The sequence below is a fragment of the Podarcis cretensis genome (assembly GCF_951804945.1).
Source record: "Podarcis cretensis genome assembly, chromosome: 6".
In the NCBI taxonomy this organism is placed as follows: Eukaryota; Metazoa; Chordata; class Lepidosauria; order Squamata; family Lacertidae; genus Podarcis; species Podarcis cretensis.
In genome coordinates, this window is record NC_137175.1 from 6,553,825 (window position 1) to 6,573,543 (window position 19,719).

A 19,719-nucleotide genomic window follows, 5' to 3' on the forward strand; every position below is an offset into this window, starting at 1 on the left:
GGTTGGCAGGAGCAGGGACCGAGCAACGGGAGCTCACCCCGTCGTGGGGATTCGAACCTCCGACCTTCTGATCGGCACACAAATGGCAAGCAAGCCAAATAAATATAACTCTCTTTATTTAAACCAGTATTACAAGGTAAGGTTCAATCTCTCCATGGAAAACACTGCAAAGTAAAAAATGAGAACTTGCAGCCCATTAAGAGTGTAATCTAAGGTGGTACCTGCAGTTTGTTTTTTCTTTCCTTTTGGTATGTCAAGTCTTCTATATTCTTTCACGTAGAAGATCATAGAACTGAAGAGGCGGAAGGGACACCGACGATCATCTAGTCCAGGCTCCCCCAACCTGCGGCCCTCCAGATGTTTTGGCCTACATCTCCCATGATCCCTAGCTAACAGGACCAGTGGTCAGGGATGATGGGAATTGTAGTCCAAAACATGTGGAGGGCCGAAGGTTGGGGATGCCTGATCTAGTCCATGGGTAGGCAAACTAAGGCCCGGGAGCCAGATCTGGCCCAATCGCCTTCTAAATCCAGCCCACGGATGGTCCAGGAATCAGCATGTTTTGACATGAGTAGAATGTGTCCTTTTATTTAAAATGTATCTCTGGGTTATTTGTGGGGCCTGCCTGGTGTTTTTACATGAGTAGAATGCGTGCTTTTATTTTAAATGCATCTCTGGGTTATTTGTGGGGCATAGGAATTCGTTCATCCCCCCTCCCCCCTCCCCCCAAAAATAGTCCAGCCCCCAAGGTCTGAGGGACAGTGGACCGGCCCCCTGCTGAAAAAGTTTGCTGGCCCAATTCTAGTCCAACCCCCTACCATTCAGGAACATGCCCCACACGGGGATCAAACCTGCGACCTTGCTATTACCAGCATCAGACTCTAACCATCTGAGCTATGCAAGAAGCCTGGTGTGAATGGAAAGGCCTTGTGTAAATGCTGACAGCGGTAATAGAATAGATTCCAATTTTCTTTTCAGTGCTCTCTGCAATAATTCCTGCCCCCTCCCCTGAAAACCCCACGGTGGTGTATTAAATTTTTGCGGTGCCATGGTCAGCGTCAGAAAGAATCGTCAGTCTTTGCCAGATTGGCAAGCTTCCCAGAGGCACAGCAAACAAACAAGTGCTTGGCGTTTGACAGAAACATTTCTGTGCCCTCCCATCCATGCCCCCTTGTTGCGAACGACAGGAACAACATCTCCCGAGAGACCCCTCTCGTGTTCCCAGTTCATCCCCAGGAGAGCTGCGAGCTCCAGTCATCTTCCACCTGATGCTGCCGCCTCAACGCCAACACATCAGGCGCCGCTGTTTGGCTCCAGCCACCCATTCCCTGATGCGCCATGTTTATTCCACGAAAACAGCTTTGGTTTTTACAACTACAGGCTTTCAGGACAGCTGTCAGGCTTCGGCTGCAGGAAGCAGATGGAAAAGCCGCGTCAATTTTGTCTCTCAAGTGCTTCTCGTTCTTCAACCAACAGCGTAAACACAGAGGGGTTGTAAAAAATGTAAAAGACGACTTACACATGGAATTTGCCGCTAGAAAACTCTACCAGCAGCTTTGCCTGCATTTTGCACCATCTTTTAAAAAAAATATTTGGGTGGAAATAGGCCTGGTTTGCAGAAATCAGTAAACCATGGCTTATCAAACAATAATTTATGGAACTCTGGCTTAACATTATGTGTGAACCCTGCCCAGTTTGTTTACTGCCAACAAGCCACCATCTGAAACCATGGTTGGTTGCTGGCTTACAAGCCTTTAACTATGGTTTGGTGAAACTAGCACTCTTCATTAACTATGGCTTGTTTGATCACCCCACCCTGGAAGCTCACCAAACTACATGGTGAGTAAGCATGAGGCAGGAGCAGATGGAAAATAAAGCAAACTTTTTGTCTGTTTGTGGTTAATCTGTGATTTATTAAACATGCCATGCCTTAGCATTATTTGTGATCCAGACCATAATGTTGCAAGGATTTCCGCGGGATTTCAGCTCTCTCTAGCAGCAAGAAACCTGTTCACTTTACCAGCTCAACTCAAGATACAAAATGTGCCTAATTTAAATGGCAAGACGCGTGTAACTTTGAATGGCATGTGGTGAAACACTTGGATTTGCAGAGAAACAGCAAGCCAGAGATCCATTCTTTTCTGACATATGGCAATTTCGTCCCTCCTCCTTTTAAGGCAAACCATGGTTTGCAATTTCATCTTAAGGTAAAGGTAAAGGGACCCCTGACCATTAGGTCCAGTCGTGACAGACTCTGGGGTTGCGGTGCGCATCTCGCTTTATTGGCCAGGGAGCCGGCATACAGCTTCCGGGTCATGTGGCCAGCATGACTAAGCCACTTCTGACGAACCAGAACAGCGCACGAAAACGCCGTTTACCTTCCCACCAGAGCGATACCTATTTATCTACTTGCACTTTGATGTGCTTTCGAACTGCTAGGTTGGCAGGAGCAGGGACCGAGCAACGGGAGCTCACCCTGTCGCAGGGATTCGAACTGCTGACCTTCTGATCAGCAAGTCCTAGGCTCTGTGGTTTAACCCACAGCGCCACCCACGTGATTTCATCTTAATCAGCTTGAAAAACCAGACTCGTTCCCAATCCTTTGGAAACAAGCAGTGCCCCAGCAGTTCAGAAAATCCAGCAAACAATGGTTGACTTCAGTCCACGAATGACAGGTGTCCATCAAGTGGGGAACAGAAAGAACATAGATGTGATGACCTTTGAAGGCTCCTCCGTTGTTTAGTGCGGGCTTCCCCAACCTAGGTCCCTCAAGAGATTTTGGACTACAACTCCCATCATCCCTGACCACTGGCCATGATTGGTGGGATTTGCAGTCCTACACAATGTAAGGGCACAAGGTTGCAGAATAATTGCTTAGTATTATGTGTGAATCAGCCCTATAACTGGTAGTTGTATGTGAGAGGAATGCATTAGCAGATGCCACCTTAAAATACTTCCTGAAAGTTGTGAATCAGAGCACAATACATAATTGTGCGTAAGGCTCTTTGGGTCAAGCTCTGCCACGCTTTCTTTTCACCAACAAGGAAACTCACGCCAAGTATGAAAAAAGGCAATAAACATTTATTTCATACAGCTGTGGGTTGTTGTTGTTTTTTAAATACATACAGTACATAGATTTCTCCCTTCAAGGGTTTTCAGTGGCGCCGATATTAATATTTATTTTATTACAGTACTCAAGCTGAGGAATTATTTTGTCAATGATTACCAAAAGGACAGGTCGTCACAAATCAGAAGTCTATAAGAGAGTTTACAGTTAAAACATTTTTTAATTTTTTGTGTTGGATTTTTTTCTCCTTTTTCTTTTTTTGCAAATAAACACTTTTTAATATATATTTATATATATTTATTTATATATGGTTACAAGTGATAGACTGAAAATCTTTTTTTTTTCCCCCTCCCCATTTTAACTTTTCAAAATACACTTATGCATTAATGTCTGGCATCAGAAAGAAGAAATAAAAAGACAAAAAAAGGAAAAAAGAAACAATTCAAAACAATTTGGAGATGCCCGGGAATGGGTACCACGAAGAAAGGGATGCAGTGGGAGGGGAAAAGGAAAGATGGTTTCGGATATATGGGCGAGAATGTATCGCGGGGCCAGGCCTCCTTGGACGCATGGAAGCACATGAGTGTCACACCAAAGCACAGCTTCCATTGCCTCCCCTCTCCTCCCGCCATCTCTCTCACAGAACTGCCCCTGGTCCACTTTGATGGGGGTGGCAGATGTGTGTGCCCACGCCCCAGTGATGGGAACCATGTTCAGGGTGATTGTCTTTAATTCCGAATGCATCGCTCTAGGAAGTGACGTTTGATCTCCGTAGGTTTGGAGAACTACAGTAGCAAGATGATAAATTCCTCCACACATACCCCACCCCGCTCTGCTGAATTATACCGGTATGCTAGCTTTGTATGTGGCAGTCCTGTCCTCAACTTAAAATGCTCCTGGTAAGGAGGAAAGGCCCTTGGGTCTTTCCTAGGTTGGTCTCTCCAAGAGCGCATGGCAAGAACAGGGCCCAAGCACATTCTGATGGATGCATAGGACTGTTTCTCCATCTGTAGCCCTTATCGTGGCATCGAGCACAAAAGCACATTGTGCCGTCCGATTTGAATACGACTAACAGTCCAGTCTAAGGCAGAATTAGAAGCTTCAGCGCTCCTTGATTTCACTGGGCTTAGGCCCAGTCTAACTCTGCATAGGGCCAGGGTGCCCCATTAAGTGTGTTGAATTTCAGTGGCGTGCAAAGATTCTTTGGGCACATTTGCCACTTACCCCATTAACGCGGAGGACCTGATTGTCAAGATAGCTGAAAAGCTTCGGTGTGGCTTCAAATAGCTGTTTTCTCACCTGCAAGATGTTTCTTCAGCAGAAGTAGACATCCAAGTGCCATAGGGAGAAATTCAGTGCAACCACTTCATTTTACAAAAGCAATTTTTTTGAGATCACTTTATGTGGCAAAGCTAAATGCAACTTAAGCTGTGGGAAGCTGCGAACTCAATTGATCCCTCCTCCCCAACACCATGGTTTTCAGATGTTTTGAGAGCTCTGTACGCAACAGGCTCATTTGAAAAGTTTGGTAGAAATCCAACAGTTCACTTTTTGAAGACTTCACCTTGGCCAAATGACCAGTGATGCAATCCGCCATCCCAAAGCGACTGAGAAACTTGACCACTTGGTGAGAAAGCAATAGTGTGAATGGACGCACTTTAGCAAGCCATCAAGGAATAAATTAGGGTTTACCCCTCCCCTTTGCAACTCCTGCAATAAACAACTTCGGCACTTTTGACGATTCGGTTTTTCTGTTGGGTTCAAACAACAGTTGCAATTCTTGCTTTGCTTCCATGTTAATAAATTTAGCGGCTAACTAACCCATATTCCTGTGCACTGAGTGAAGAATCATGGGAGAATGGTGCATTTTCTAATAGACACTGTACCAAACATTTTATGCCCAGGAAGACAGATGGATGGTGCAGGGCAGAATTGACTGTGCTGTTTTTTACAAGCCCCCGCCCCAGGGGAAACACTAGTAAACTATCACTGAAGTCGTTTATTGCGGTAGTGGCAACAAAACCACCACTAATTTAACACAAACCACAGCTGGTCCGGTGAGAATCCTATAGCAGTTAAGATTATCTCCAGCTGTGCCACCACGAAACAGCGTCAACCTGGGAAAACAGTCTTATGCAGAGCTGATAATAAACCTTCATTACGATATCCAACCTGTCCTTTGAGGAGCTTAAAGGTTCTTCCCTCTCCAGTACACCCTCACAACAAGCCTGTGAGGTAGGCTAGGTTGAGCGTGACAATACCGGGTCTAAGATGGTCATGGCTGCGTGGAATTGTGAGCCCATAGCATCCACACAAGCAACACTGCTAAGGGTCTGAAATCCTTCCGGCCTCTCCCTGGTTTGCCTCCATGCAAGTATTTCATGCTGAGAAAACATCATCTCATATAAAGTTAATATAATTGCTGAAGTTGCACTAGCTACTATCCTAACAGGAAGCTCCTCTATCACAAACTTTCAGCTTTGCAGCTCAGGTTTGCAACTAAGGTTGCTGGGAAATTGGGAGCCCAGGCCACCCTATGGAACTTGTAAAGGATTTCAATTGAACGTCCAAGTCTTACTAACTTAGGAAGAACTTGCAAGCTCACTCCCAAAACATTTCACATGGTCCAGGGGTGTTGTTCGGGAGTGACAGCGCTGTAGATCACCTTCCCCTGTCCTCCCTTAATTTATTTCTTTTTTAATGACTGAGCGTACAGGATGCTGCAATTCTATGATTCTATGAATCAATTAGTCCATGTATCTCAGTACTGTCTACAACATCTGGCAGCGGCTCTGCAAGGTTTTAGGCAGAAGCCTCTCCCGATCCTGGGTTTCACCCTGGGACCTTCTGCATGCAAAGGAGATACGTCTAACCTTCCCCAAGGGCGCAGGGCAGGTGTGGTGTCCCAGCCATGCGAGACTCATCTGCTATGGTCCCCTTGCACGCAGGCTTCTCCAGAAATGCTAGCTTCAGCTCCTGGTGGCAACAAACTGAGCTTTCAGTGTCAACAGCTGACGTTCAAAGCCAACCACACTTCACAAGGGTTTTGCACCCCCCTCGACAGCTCCAGCGCATAACCAGTGCTCAAAAGTGCTCAAGTACAGCCACAGCTAACACACAAAAACGCATCTTATGACATCCGAGGCCTGAGAGCAGCCGGTGGTATGAAGTGGGAGAGTCCTGACATGAGGGGGATGACTATACCACTTCAGGCTGCAGGTGCAGGAACCGACTTTTGAACGCTCCCCTGAGCTTTCGAAATGACGAAGCCACGCCCTAAAAAAGGAGCAGAGCAGGGAGGGGAAGCTAAGCTAGAACCCCCAACTCCATGTGTTTTTATATGGCTGCATGTACAGTCATACCTCGGGTTACAGCCACTTCAAGTTGCGTTTTTTTGAGTTGCGGACCGCCGAAACCCAGAAGTACCGGAACAGGTTACTTCCAGGTTTCGGTGGTCGTGCATGCGCAGAAGTGCTAAATCGCACTTTGCACATGTGCAGAAGTGCCGAATCACAACACGCGCGTGCGCAGACGCAGGGTTGCGAACGTGCATCCCACACGGATCATGTTTGCAACCCGAGCGTCCGCTGTATTTATTTTGTAAGGAAAAGTGTAATAATCTTTCTAAATAAATAATAAATAAATGAGCTGTGAAGTGCTGCTTCTTTGCCTGCAAGGAGGTTTTGATTTCTTTGCTTTGAGGGAGAAGAGGATTCAGAACTGGCCTCTCTGGAGGCAGAAATCTGCCTGAGGTCATCCTCGCTCCAGGTTCACCCAGGTTCTGCGGGCAAAGGCTCCCCCATGACTAGCTACCAACGGCCTACTAACTTGAGACGGCAGAGGCCAAACCTGGAATGACCTTCTGGAAAGCTGCAGCCCATTCATTCTCTTCCTCTTCTAGCTGCATCTGCAAAATGGGCAGAAAACAGTACAGGACGCCTTTCATGGGGGAAGGAAGGACAAAAGCTGGCGATTTCCACCTGATGCCCTCAATAATCCTAAGAATGCAGGTGTGGGCATGCACAATGAATGACCATCTCAAAAAAGAAGTTGCAAGCATTTCTGCCAAGATCAGCTGATGCTGCAAAGAGCATCTCTGGGTGCACACAGGTGATTGCACATGTATGTTTGAGCTCCTCCAACCTCCCTCTCAGCAGCAACATCTGAATCTGCACAAGTCTTGGGGAGCAGTGGAACAGGGTGGGTTGATTCTAGAAACTCGGGGGGCAGAGGGCTTAAAAATATATATAGGATGCTCATTGCCTGGCCCTATATTCCCTGAAACTGAAATTTAATGCTTCACTTGCTAGCTGGTCCAGAAATTATTTATGGCAGTGGCTGCAACACAATTTGCGGAGAAATGACGGCGACCCAGCATGAATGGCGTGTTCAGATGGAACAACCCGCCACACATAGAGTTGTGTTGTGAGTGCAGCAATCGCAGGGAGAAAAGCTCCGGCAGAACTTTTCTGAGGTCAAATGTGAGAACAGGATCAAACAGGACGAGAGGTTGCTGCTCACGGTGAACCCTGAGCAACGTTGGTTTTCATTGTGTAAAAAATAAGCTCCTGGCCCTCATCGAGGCAGGAAAACGAAACAAAACCCTGAAGTCACTTAGAGCCAGAGGAAATTTGGGTTGCACTGGCTGGAAAATGAGGTAGGAGTTCTTCTTCCAGATCCCTCCCCCACCCCAAAACAGCCCGTCATATTTTGAACCCATCCACCCACATTAGCCCCTTCCCAGTGATGCATTGCTCCCAACTCTTCTTAAATCTAGTTTAAAAAATAAATAAAAATCCACAAATGTTCAGACTGGGGCAAAATAATCTGTGCACAGGAACGCATGCGTAAATGTGTAAAGTCTCCACACTTTATTATTTCAGTTATTGAAGATATATTTTCTCTTCCTGTTATCTGGGCTTTTTCGTGTGTTTTTCTAAATCTAAGTGCAAGCTTCTATGTCCTTCGCTTGGAAGGGGGTTAACAGCACAAGAGCCACACGGTTCAGGAACAAAACGTCTTGTGAACCGGCCCCTTCAGCCCCAAGAAACACACCACTCAAACTTCAGAGCTTTATCTGTTTAAGAAGAAGAAGAATGTTTGGATTTGATATCCCCCTTTATCACTACCCGAAGGAGTCTCAAAGCGGCTAACATTCTCCTTTCCCTTCCTCCCCCACAACAAACACCCTGTGAGGTGAGTGGGGCTGAGAGACTTCAGAGAAGTGTGACTAGCCCAAGGTCACCCAGCAGCTGCATGTGGAGGAGCGGAGACGCGAACCCGGTTCACCAGATTTCGAGTCTACCGCTCTTAACCACTACACCACAGAAGGCAGCCTCTCCCATTCTGGTGCCCTCCAGATGCTTGGACTCCAAATCCCATTGGCTCCAACCAGCTGGGGGAAGGCTGCAATACATCTAGTTTCTTCAGGACAAGAGTCCAGAGATGCTGATGGCTTTCCGAAGGAGGATGACACTCTATGGCTTTAGATTCCCCCCCCCCAAAAAAAAAAGAGAGTTATTGCACAGTCCAGGCCAGTGTTTCCCAACTTTGTGCCTCCAGCTGTTTTTGAACTACAACTCCCATCATCCCTGACTAGCAAGACCAGTGGCAAGGGATGATGGGAACTGTAGTCCAAAAACAGCTGGAGGCACAAGGTTGGGAAACACTGGTCTAGACCATCCTGAGGGCCATTTCCTCTTCTGGGGGCAACATACCAGGGGTAGATGGGGCCAGAAGAAAAAGTAGGCTAGTTCCCACACACACACACCCGCACACACACCCCCTTTGTCCTCCACCCAAGATGCAAACACGCCTGAGGCAGGCGCAAAGCTGGACCCAAGAGGTGTGGCCTGTCGAGAGGGGCGTGGCCTGGTGAGAGTTCCTGAGGACCAGATGGAGGGGCCTGGATACTGGGCCCCTGGACCCGAGGCTCCCCACCCTTGGCCTAGTGGAAGACCCCCAAGAAAGAAAAGTGTTGGAAGATTGAAGCATCATGTCAGGGGCTGGTTGGGCACAGAGATGCGGTAGGAGGAACCAGCTAGGGAACCCTGAAGGGAAGAAGAAGAAGAAGAAGAAGAAGAAGAAGAAGAAGAAGAAGAAGAAGAAAAAGAAGAAGAAGAAGAAGAAGAGGAGGAGGTGGTGGTGGTGGTGGTGTTTGGACTTGATATCCCGCTTTTTACTCCCCTTAAGGCAGCGGTTCTCAACCTGTGGGTCCCCAGATGTTGTTGGACTACAACTCCCATCATCCCTAGCTAGCAAGGCCAGAGCTCAGGGATGATGAGAGTTGTAGTCCAACAACATCTGGGGACCTACAGGTTGAGAACCACTGCCTTAAGGAGTCTCAAAGCGGCTAACAATCTCCTTTCCCTTCCTCCCCAACAACAAACACTCTGTGAGGTGAGTGAGGCTGAGAGACTTCAGAGAAGTGTGACTAGCCCAAGGTCACCCAGCAGCTGCATGTAGAGGAGCAGGGAATCAAACCCGGTTCACCAGATTACAAGCCCACCGCTCTTAACCACTACACCACGCTACAGGGAAGAAGGCGGATCAGAGCCCAGGGAGTGGTGTTTGGACTGGGAAGAGGAGGTTTCAGAAGCCGAAGAAACAGACTTCCATGATCCAGGCTCACCTCCTCAACCGGGTGCTCTTCAGAGATTGTTGGACTCTGGCTCCCATCATCCACCGACAACATGGTCAGGGATGATGGGAGTTGTAGTCCAGCAACATCTGGAAGGCACCAGGTTTGGGGAGCACAGCCTAGAAACATGAATGAGATGTTGGACTGGGCGACTCATGGGGTCCTGAACTGGTTCATTCTCCGTACACCACTCGAAATCAACGACAGGTTGAGGTGAATAGCTTTTCATTAAGAAAACTGAGGTAGCAGGAGTGGCTTGGAGGTGGTTCTTGGGAGCCAAAATTGGGAGGGATACTCCCAGGGCATGCATGAAGCGCCAGCACGCATTCCACAGCAGGTGATGGCATCGTCTCCTGGTCTGTTTCTTGCCATTCCTTGGCATGCCAAATAAAAGAGGGAAAAACACCCACACTGGAAGAGTGGCAGATGCAGCTGATGGACTATATGCAACTGGCCGAGATGACTGGTAGAATTCGAGACCTGGGAGAAGAGAGGGTTGAAGAAGACTGGAAGAAATTCAAGATTTATTTACAAAAGTATTGTAATTTGGTCGAATGCTAAGAAGGATGCTAGATCATAAATAACTGCCTACCATTGAATTAGATTTGAATTTGACGATAAGTGAGATTGAGGAAAATATAAAACTTTTGGAGAATTATTAGATTAAATTAATTGAACGAGATTTAAGAATGTAAATAAGATGATAAATTGCTGGAAAAAGTTCACAATGATGTAAGTGGGAGTGGGAGACGTGAGGGAGTCCAAAGAAGTTTTGAAAAATGTGTTATGATACATGTTATATTGTTTATCATTTTTGCATTTTGTATTTAAAAAATCTCAATAAATATTTATAAAAAAAAAAAATTTAAAGAGGGAAAAACAACCCAGCAAATAAGCCAGGGACAGGGAGCATTTGCACTCCAGTTCCCATCAACTCCGGCCGGCAAGGGTGATGGGCACTGCAATGCAACAGCCCCTGGGGGGCCGGGCTTCCCACATCTGAAATAAGCTAATCAGAAGAAGAGGTACATTACATTCGCGTGGATGGCTAAAGGGCTGAACTGCTAACTTTTATTCTGACAAACCTCAACTTTCTTTTTATTACAGTATTTCATCTATCAAAATGTCACACGACAGTAAGCTTTTGAGTTCAACAGAACTCTTTGCCAGCCTGCATGTTAAGCAAGGCGGGAGTTGGGGGTAAGAAACAAACTGGTTCGTTACTGAAGCCCTAATGTCTGCAGTAGGCAAAAATTCATTACTGCGGTATATTCTTAGGAGGGGCAGGGCTGTGGGGGTTGTCACAAAAAGCTCCCACATTTCAGGATTTGCCGCTTGCAACCCTGAGTGCTCCCCTCCAGGTTACAACCCCATTCATCCGAAGTACTCATGAAATCGAAACTCTGCTTATGGCTGCAGTTCACTCTCACTTCCTTTTCACCTAGAGACATTTTGGCTGTTCTCACTAACAATCCGTTTGCACCAGTCTATAAGCGGAAATGCACAAGAGCAAAGGCCCGATTTTGCATTATTTTTCCCCTGAATCCCCAGGAAATGAATGCCTGCAACGCGAATGCCTATCGCACACAACCAGCGAGAAAACGTGCAGTCCGACCCAACCGGCAAAGTCTATTTTGCAGCCAGCCTCTGGAGGACACCAGAAATATGTCACTCGTGCCTCTGGAGACGAGCTGTTGCCATGATATCTCCATGCATCAGTAAACGAGATGTACTCTAGGGAGGCTACATTTCCGTCCCAAAGCCGTAAATGGAAGGGATCTTGCATTAAGCAAATAAGCTACGAGTTCCCAGCTCAAATCTCAGCACAGCTATGAACTCGCTGGCTTGGCTTATTAGACTAGCTTCTTAGTCTTAACCTCCCTCTGCAGTAAGGAGATAATAACATTGGTGACTTGTTATTTGGATTACTTGAGATAATGCAAGGGCTTGAGAGAAAAGCAAAGCATTGCACAGCCCGGGAGTTTGTCTAGCAGAAAGCGTAACCTTTGCAAACACGTCGTTGGAAGCATACAAAACCATTTCCATTCGCTGCCTTGCCCAGACCTGACTTTATCATCAGCAGGACACAATGTGAATGAACCAGCTCTCTCCCATTCTACGGAAGGATCGCCTGCAGCCCAACTATTGCTCGCCATAGGTGAATGGGGTAATCATGGATGCTAGAACTAGGGGTGGACAGAGTAGGGGGTTATATTTGGGACTGGGAATCATCCGACATCAGGGTACAGCACCCACACACACGTTGGCTTGTTCTCGGCTTGTCCTTCCAATTATTCTGGAACTACACAGCAAAGGGGAGGAAGGAGACTTTTTAAAGTCAGGAAAAGCGAAGAAGGAAACAAGCAGGAAGGAAGGAAGGGACTCTGGTGGGATGGAACAGCGAGGCAGCCTGGGCGGACCATGGATAAGGAAGGATGCAGCAGAGCGAACTTGCGACTTCCTGAATGCACAGATGATGCTATACCACTGAACTATTCATTCAGACAGTCCGCACTAAAGTCAAGGAATGGTTCTCCCAGAGTGGCACAACCACAGCAACAGCCTCCTGGCACAGGAATTGCTGCCATTTACCAGGAGGGGCGAGGCAGCTAGGTTGCCCAAACACAGAAGAGGCAATCTGTTGCTCTCATTGGGGCAACTGCACAGCGTAAACCTCACCATCACGGCCAGCCAAGCAGTAAGCAACAGTGGCGCTGCTGCCAGGAGGCTATTGCTGTGGACCAGTGCTGCCCTGCCAGGTGAGCCAGTCGTGCCACAGTCAGGTAGGATGGCTTACCCAGCTGCCAGGTTTCCAGGGTTAAAAGGCAAGATATTATCAGCTGCTATTTATCTCTGGCTGCCTTTGGCCTACCCACTTAAGGCGCTCAACAAACGAAAACAACCTTTCCCCCTCCATCCGCTTTGTTCTTTACCAACCGTCTGCTAAAACCACAGGTAGCAAATCTATAAAGTGAGGCTGTGGAGCACAGAGGACGGCTTTGGCTTGCAAAGCGAGAGCTAATTATATCTGCGGCATTTGCATCCGAGCACATCTTTGTAGTTCTGTGCTTTCCCCTTTCCCCACCGCTGCTAAACCCGCTGCTAAACCCGTTTCCACATGGTAAACAATCAATCTGGGGAGGGGAAGCAAAGGGTTTAAGTGCTTTAAGGAGGGATCGCGGATCCACCTTTACAGTGGTGGCAAAACTAAGACATTTCTCCCCTAGATTGATTTTTGATTTTATTGTTATTTATGCTTTATACCGTATTTTATGCTTTTCTTTGTAGCATCAATTAAGTGTTTTAAATTTGTTGTTAGCCGCCCTGAGCCCAGTTTCCTGAACCGGGAAGGGTGGGGTATAAATAAAAATTCATTATTATTATTATTATTTAGACGCCTGAGGCAAAGGACAAGATGGTGGTCTCTTCCCAATTCCAAGTATGGAAGGCGACTGGACTGGCTGAACACCAACACTGGTGATGGGGCAGTATCCTTTTCTATAACTGAGGGCAGCAGGTTAGCTTAGAACACCCAGGCTACGTGGCACCCACAAAAACACTGCTTTTCCCACCTGCCTAATGGTAGGGCTGGTCCTGACCAAAGGTCACTACCTCATCTGATATTTTGAAACAGCCTCCACTGCCTCTTCTCTTCTCTTTCCTTTTTTTGTGCAAAAGCCTTCTGAAACGAATATATCCATTTATTTGTTTGCAAGCAGCAGCAACCTACCCACAAGATCCCTCCCCCCCATCATATGGGTGGGATAGCAATTAATCGCCCCTTTCCCCACCCTGTGTTGCTCCTACCGTGAGCTTGAGAGCCCTCCCCTCATCCCCTCTGCATTTCCCCCCCCCCCAAAAAGTGCTCAAAATATGGTGCCACAACTCTATAGACTACCCTGCAGGATTGTCATACACTTCACTCACCCACCCCCACCCACGGGCATAACTGCAGTGCGCTACTCTGCAGGGCTGACGTAACCCATACTCTCTCACCCACCATGTCCCACTCCCTATGGTCCCAATACGGGTATGCGAATACGGATATAGAGAAACAGCAACCCTTGTTCCCACAGAAGGAAACGTAGTACAGTATGGTATTTGAGAAAGCTGTGGTTTGGGGGGGGGTGGATTAAAAAGTTGAAGCCATGTACTTCATGTTATGTTTGCTTCATGTTACATTCTTTCAGGTTATGTCCCGCGGCGACCCAGAAGGGTTACTTCCGGGTTTCACCACTTGCGCATACGCAGAAGCGCAAAATGACATGTGCATGCGCAGAAGCGGTGAATCACAACCCGTGCATGTGCAGACGCGCCGCAGTGGGTTGCGCTCTTTTCATGTTGCGAACGAGCCTCTGGAACGGATCCCGTTCGCAACCAGGGCCATTTTGAACGGTACAATTTTTTAAAGTGTGGACCTTAAGACGATTTAAGCGTACTCATGAACATGTAGTGTTTGAATGTGGCCCAACACCTGCTTGGTGCAGGTGCACCTGCCTGCCACCCTGGGCTGGCAAAACTGTGCCAATCCTGGCCGCCTTGCGAGAACACTGGGTTGCGGCTTCATCTGGTGTGGAGCAGTCCTCGGGAGAAGCATAAGCAAGATAGATGTCCCTCGCATAACTGCAGGCTCCAGGTCTTGAAGCGGGTGGCCCTGTTATGTAGATCTGGTGGTCTACCGCTGAACTCTGCTCCCTTCCTCCTCCTTCCTGCTTTTCAAAGACTGAGAGACTTTTGCAAAAAGAGGCAGCTATCTTGTTAAAGGTGACGCAGTTGGTAAGTCTTGCATCTGTGGCTTCTCTGAACTGAACCGGCCAAGGAAAAGTTCTGACTGGGCAAAATGAGGAAGTTTTAATTCAGCTGCCAAGACAGGCCACACAGCCTTAGATTTCCCCAGGGAGCCAGCCTGACAAAGAGTTAAGCTGACACTTCTAGGCATGCCGTTAATGATTTCCCCGCCCCTCTGAAATTACTGAATGAGGTCTTTCCAGCGTGAAGAAAGGACTATGAACTGGTGGGGAGAGAGAGAAGGAGAGAGAGAGAGAGAGAGAGAGAGAGAGAGAGAGAGAGAGAAATAATGGCAGGAGCTTAATTAACAAAAAAAGTTTACCTTCTGAAATTCAATGTGAGAGGGGATGGGAGAGATCATTCGGCCTTGTTATTCATTAGGCGGTAGCTTCCATCCCAAGTTTTCCCTGTGCTAAAACCATTAAATTAGATATTACCTTGACGATAGCGTCAAAGGCAGGAGACAAGAAATCGTTCAAAAGAGCAGAAGGCATGGAAGGTGTTCTGGAGACACTGTGGCCTCCTTTTACCCCGGTGCAGGAAAAGCATTTCTGTCATGCTGCCATCGGCCTTGTCTGCACATCACTCTAAAGCCAGCTTCACCAACCTGGTGCCCATCAGCCCTGGCCAGCTTGAAGGGACCATTACGGATCTCTAGCGCACTTTCACATGAACCCCAGGACCATTTGGAAAATAATGGGGCAGGTGGGTGCCGATAGCCCCCTTGGCGTTTACCGATTTTCAGTACAAACTGTGGAACTGAAACCAGGGGCAGTGGGGTGGAGTAGCTTGTGCCTTCAGCAGTGCAAGCTTCAAAAAGCAAACAAGGCTAACAAACAAGCAAACTGATGCCCAGTTCTCCTCCATAAGCACTTCTGCCTTGTTGGGTTGTTGCAACTACAGAGGTCAATTGGGTTGCACATTTAATTCAGAAGGATGGCATCTTGGCTGGTTAAGGGAAAGAAACTAGATGAGGAACATCTAAAGGAGTTGGGCATGTTTAGCCTGGAAAAGAGGAGACTGAGAGGAGATGTGATAGCCATTTTCAAATATTGTCACATGGAAGATGGAGCAAGCTTGTTTCCTCCTGCTCCCGAGGGTAGGACTCGAACCAGTGGCTTCAAGTGATAAGAAAGGAGATTCCAACTAAACGCCAGGAAGAACTTTCTGATGGCAAGAGCTGTTTGACAGTGGAACGGACTCCCATGGGAGATGGTGGACTCTCCTCCCTTGGAGGTTTTTGAGCACATGTTGGATGTTCATCTGTCATGGATGCTTTAGTTGAAATTCCTGCATTCCAGAGGGTTGGACTAGTTGAGCCACAGGCCCCTTCCAACTCTATGATTCTATGAATGTGTGTGTGAATGCCAAAAGCTCTCAATGTGAACACTGCCATCCTATATTATGGCTTCTCATTTGATCATCCCATTCCTTCTCCTAGGAGCCCTGAAGCTTAAAATCGTCAATTCAAACCCCAAGACTTGCCAACCGCATCGATAGCAGACAGGCCCAAAGTGTCTTCTAGGCTTCAAAGACTTCCAGTTGGCTTCTTCTGCCAAATACCGCAAGGGTTGGTACAACTCAGTTTCTCCCAACCTGGTGGCCGCCAGATGTTCTGGACGACAACTCCCATCAGCCATAACAGCTGTACTCCAAAACATCTGGAGGGCATGAGGTTGGGGGAAGACTGTTAGAGCTACACCTTCATCAAAGTTAAATGGGACTGATTTCTCCATTATTCCATCACTGGACTACAACTCCCAGCAGGCCTGACCATTCTCAATGCTGGCCTTGGCTGATGAGAGTTGTAGTTCAACAAAGCTACCTGTGCCTTAACCCCCCTCTAGGCAGAAACAGTAGCCAGCCTTGATCCCAAAAGCGGTCCCTTAGGCCAGAGGTGTCTATCCTTTGAAAATTCAGAGATGGTGGAAAGAGCGTTTATAACCTTATTGAGAACCTAGACAATTTTTCCTGTGTTCTAAATATGGCGCTTTAGGATATAGCCAAAAAGCACTTCTGGGGATTCCTGATACTGGGCAACACATACTGGTTTCATTTGCCATGTGATGGCGGAGTGACTGGTTTCAACTCAAGGCCCCACCAGCTGAGGTAAATGCTGAGGTGTTCGTTATGCTGAATTAACATAATATAACACGCCAGGACACACCCAATCCTATTCAAGTACACTTCCCACCCTCTATAGCAGGAGTCACCAAGGTCTCCATACCTCCAATGGCGCCTGCAAAAAGGGTCCCCGCAAAATTCCCCTCAAAAATCCACAATGCACGAGAGACCCTGTTCAATCTTTCTGCTCAGATCCTGCTGGCTCCCCCTTCCCTAGCAGCTGTTTTTGCATCATGCCGCACTCTCGCAGCAGCCATCTTGGATGACGCCACAGCCCCACGGCGGCCTTTTTGCGACCGGCGCCCACGGCACTTTCTAAAAATCCCAAATGTGCCCACTGGCCCAATACGGTTGGCATCCCCCTGCGCTGCAGAAGTCAACTGATGATTGAATTATAGTTGGCGAGACCTTCCTGGTATTTTTGTTTTAACGAGCCAAGTTCAGGCATTCTGCATGAGCAGGAAATATCGAACCCCATCTCTGCCCCCCAACTTTCCCCTACAGAGAAAGGAAGGATTGAAGGATGACTTCTCCCCGTGTTTTCCTGAATGTGAGATTAAGCCTCCTCGCCACTAGGAACTCTGCTTTTGTCTTGATTTACTTGCTTATTATTACACTCAGCATGCTCTCTCTCCCCATTTTATTCTCACAACAACCCTGTGAGGTAGGTTAGGCTGAGGGGCCGTGACTGGGCCAAAGTCACCCGGCAAGCTTCACAGCCAAGTGAAGGATCTGACCCTTGGTTTCTCGGGTCCCAATCCAATGCTCTGAGCGCTACACCACAGGAGCATTTCCGACCACATGGAAGATTCCAGCAAACGTGACTCAACATCCCACTTCAGACCTTCTGTGCTCAACAAGGGAACAAGAGAGAGGATGGAACTGAGGCCCAGAAGATATTCACGGCTCTGTGGCTCCTTTATGGTTTGATATTTCCTCCAGGCAGAATAAACGTTCTCAAAATTTATTTCGCACCACAATAAGCGGTTTCCGTTCAAAGCTTCCCCTCAAAGAAGTATGCCTTACAAAAAAAAGTTTGTGATTGACCCCTGCAGGGACTCCCAGGCAAGAATTGACGCAGCGAGAGAACGGCCATTTTCAAAACTCCCCACAGGTCTGCTTCCAAAAACGTCTCATTGCCAAAACCCTCCCCCTTCCCCGCCCTCATCCCCAAACCTTGACAACTGAAGGATATAGCTCCCAAAACTGAAAACGGGGAACCGGGTCCCAAATCAGGGCAACGTTTAAAACGTGAGCAGAACCTAACGAAACGACAATCCCGAAACGTCCGTCGTCAAAGGGTTTTTGTTTTTCCTTTTTTCCTTCGTAAAAAAGCATCTCCTATGAAAATTATAAAAGAAAGCTGGTTCGCAACCACAATCACAACAATAATTTCATCTGTAAAATTCCCACCAGCTCTATTTCCTAACACATGACTGCTACCTGAAAAGGAATCCACAAATAATAATAGCTTTTTAAAAAAGAATTTCGACCAGCTTACGCCTGGGTTCCTATTGCACTTTCCTCTCCCTTTGCTTGAGCAAAACCCCCTTTGCTCTCTTTCCCTCTCCTTCTCTCTCTTTGCTTGAACAGCATCGGGTTCAAATTCAGAAGCAGGAAGAAAGGAAGGAGGGCGCCGACAAACCACCTTACTATTCCACCTGCCCATGGACGCGGGGCGCCTGACCCACAGGGGGTTATGTACAATCTGCAGAGGTTTCCGACAGAAGAATCGCAGCGGCCGTTCCTCGCTTCGTTCTCTTCTTCCAGTGGTGAAAACAAAACGTCCCGTGATTTAAAGTGGTTTTTCGTTTTTAAAAAAGGGATGAGCAGAAGGGGCCCAGCATATACTGGGAGTAGCTCTCCCCTTCCTTCCGCCCCATTACCCTGGGCTGTAAACTAATCATTAGAGAGTTTTGTTTTGTTTTCTCCCCCCAAAAAAACAACGGCTTATTTCTCTGGCATTTTACTGGACCCCCCTTTCTTGCTGTGGGGGGGCTTGTTACCTCGCTCTCTCTCATCGGGGCTGAAGTCCGCGGCCTCCCAGGGCCCCGCCGGTTTCTTATGGTTCGTCTTGCCTATCTCTTTGCCTTTGGCGGAAGATTCCGGAGGCCTTTCCTTCGGCTTCCGCCCCCTCTTCTTCCCGTCTGTGCTTTTCTTCTTCTCCTCGTGGCTGGCACCGGTTGGCTCGCTGGTCTTTTTCTTCCGGATGGCCTCCGTGGAAGTCCGGAACCAGTTCTGCGTTCAAGGAAGGAAAGGAGAACAGAGTCGGGAACTTGATTCGGACGCGGCACGGAATAGCAGCGGCCACAGCTCTGCCGCAACACCACAACTACCAGCAAACGTGACTGTCAGAGCTGCCCCTAGGTCCCAGCTCACAGAGGACCAACGCGAGGCTGTCGTAATGTACAAAAGTCTTTATTGAGGTTCAGTTTCCATTTCAAAGCCGCAGCGCGCAGCTCTACGTCTTAAACCCTAGACCGGCGAAGTCCCGTCTGAATCTCCTCCCCTCTGACACCAGTTTAAGATCCTAGCCCTGCTCCACCTTTTCCGCTGCTTTCTCCTCCTCTGGGTCCTCCTGCCCGCTGGGGCATCCCCCTTTCTGGACTCTTTTGACGCTGAGTCGCTTAACTCCTCCCCCTGCCTCCGGCGGGCTTTAGGACCCGGTTCCCAATCCTCATTCTCTGCTGTCCCGCGCTCCTGTACATTTGAACTTGCCTCTCGCGCCAACCCAGTGACCTTCCTCCTGACCGTTACACTACTTCTGTCACTGCTTCCCTCTTCCGGGATACTGGCCGGATCTGACCTCCCCTCCGTTGTCTGACTCTACGATGGAGGTGTGGTCAGCCCTGCCTTATCTTCTCTCCCTGGTGGGGAATGCACTGGCCCCGATCCTTGGGACTCTTCCCCCCCACTCTGCTCTGGTGGGGAAGCTGGTCCTGATTTCCAACTACTGCTCTGGGAGTCCCTGCTGCCCCCTTGCTCCTGGGGCGTTCCCCTTGGGAACCCCCTACCCCTGGCCACTGGCGCCCCCTTCTGTGAATCTTCCGATTCGCTGGAGAGGCTCATGGAATCCCTCGGTCCACTGTCCTCTTCTCCT

The 19,719-nt window shown here is 48.1% G+C and overlaps 1 protein-coding gene and 1 long non-coding RNA gene across 7 annotated transcripts in view; one reads left to right on the forward strand and one right to left on the reverse strand.

Moving 5' to 3' along the window:
* LOC307218037 overlaps positions 1-19,719 on the forward strand; it is a 157,060-nt gene that overhangs the window by 38,990 nt on the left and 98,351 nt on the right. The gene's annotated exons all lie outside the window — the stretch shown is intronic.
* The window catches only part of ZNF512B (zinc finger protein 512B), a 58,481-nt gene continuing 41,821 nt past the window's right edge, over positions 3,060-19,719 (reverse strand). For all 6 annotated transcript variants that reach the window (XM_079979189.1, XM_079979192.1, XM_079979191.1 and 3 more), the window contains exons 17-18: positions 6,995-18,857; positions 3,060-6,953 (exon numbers count right to left, since the gene is read on the reverse strand). In XM_079979189.1, coding sequence (XP_079835315.1) covers positions 18,570-18,857 — 288 coding nt within the window. In that variant the 3' untranslated portion in view covers positions 3,060-6,953; positions 6,995-18,569. The remainder of the gene's footprint in view (positions 6,954-6,994; positions 18,858-19,719) is intronic.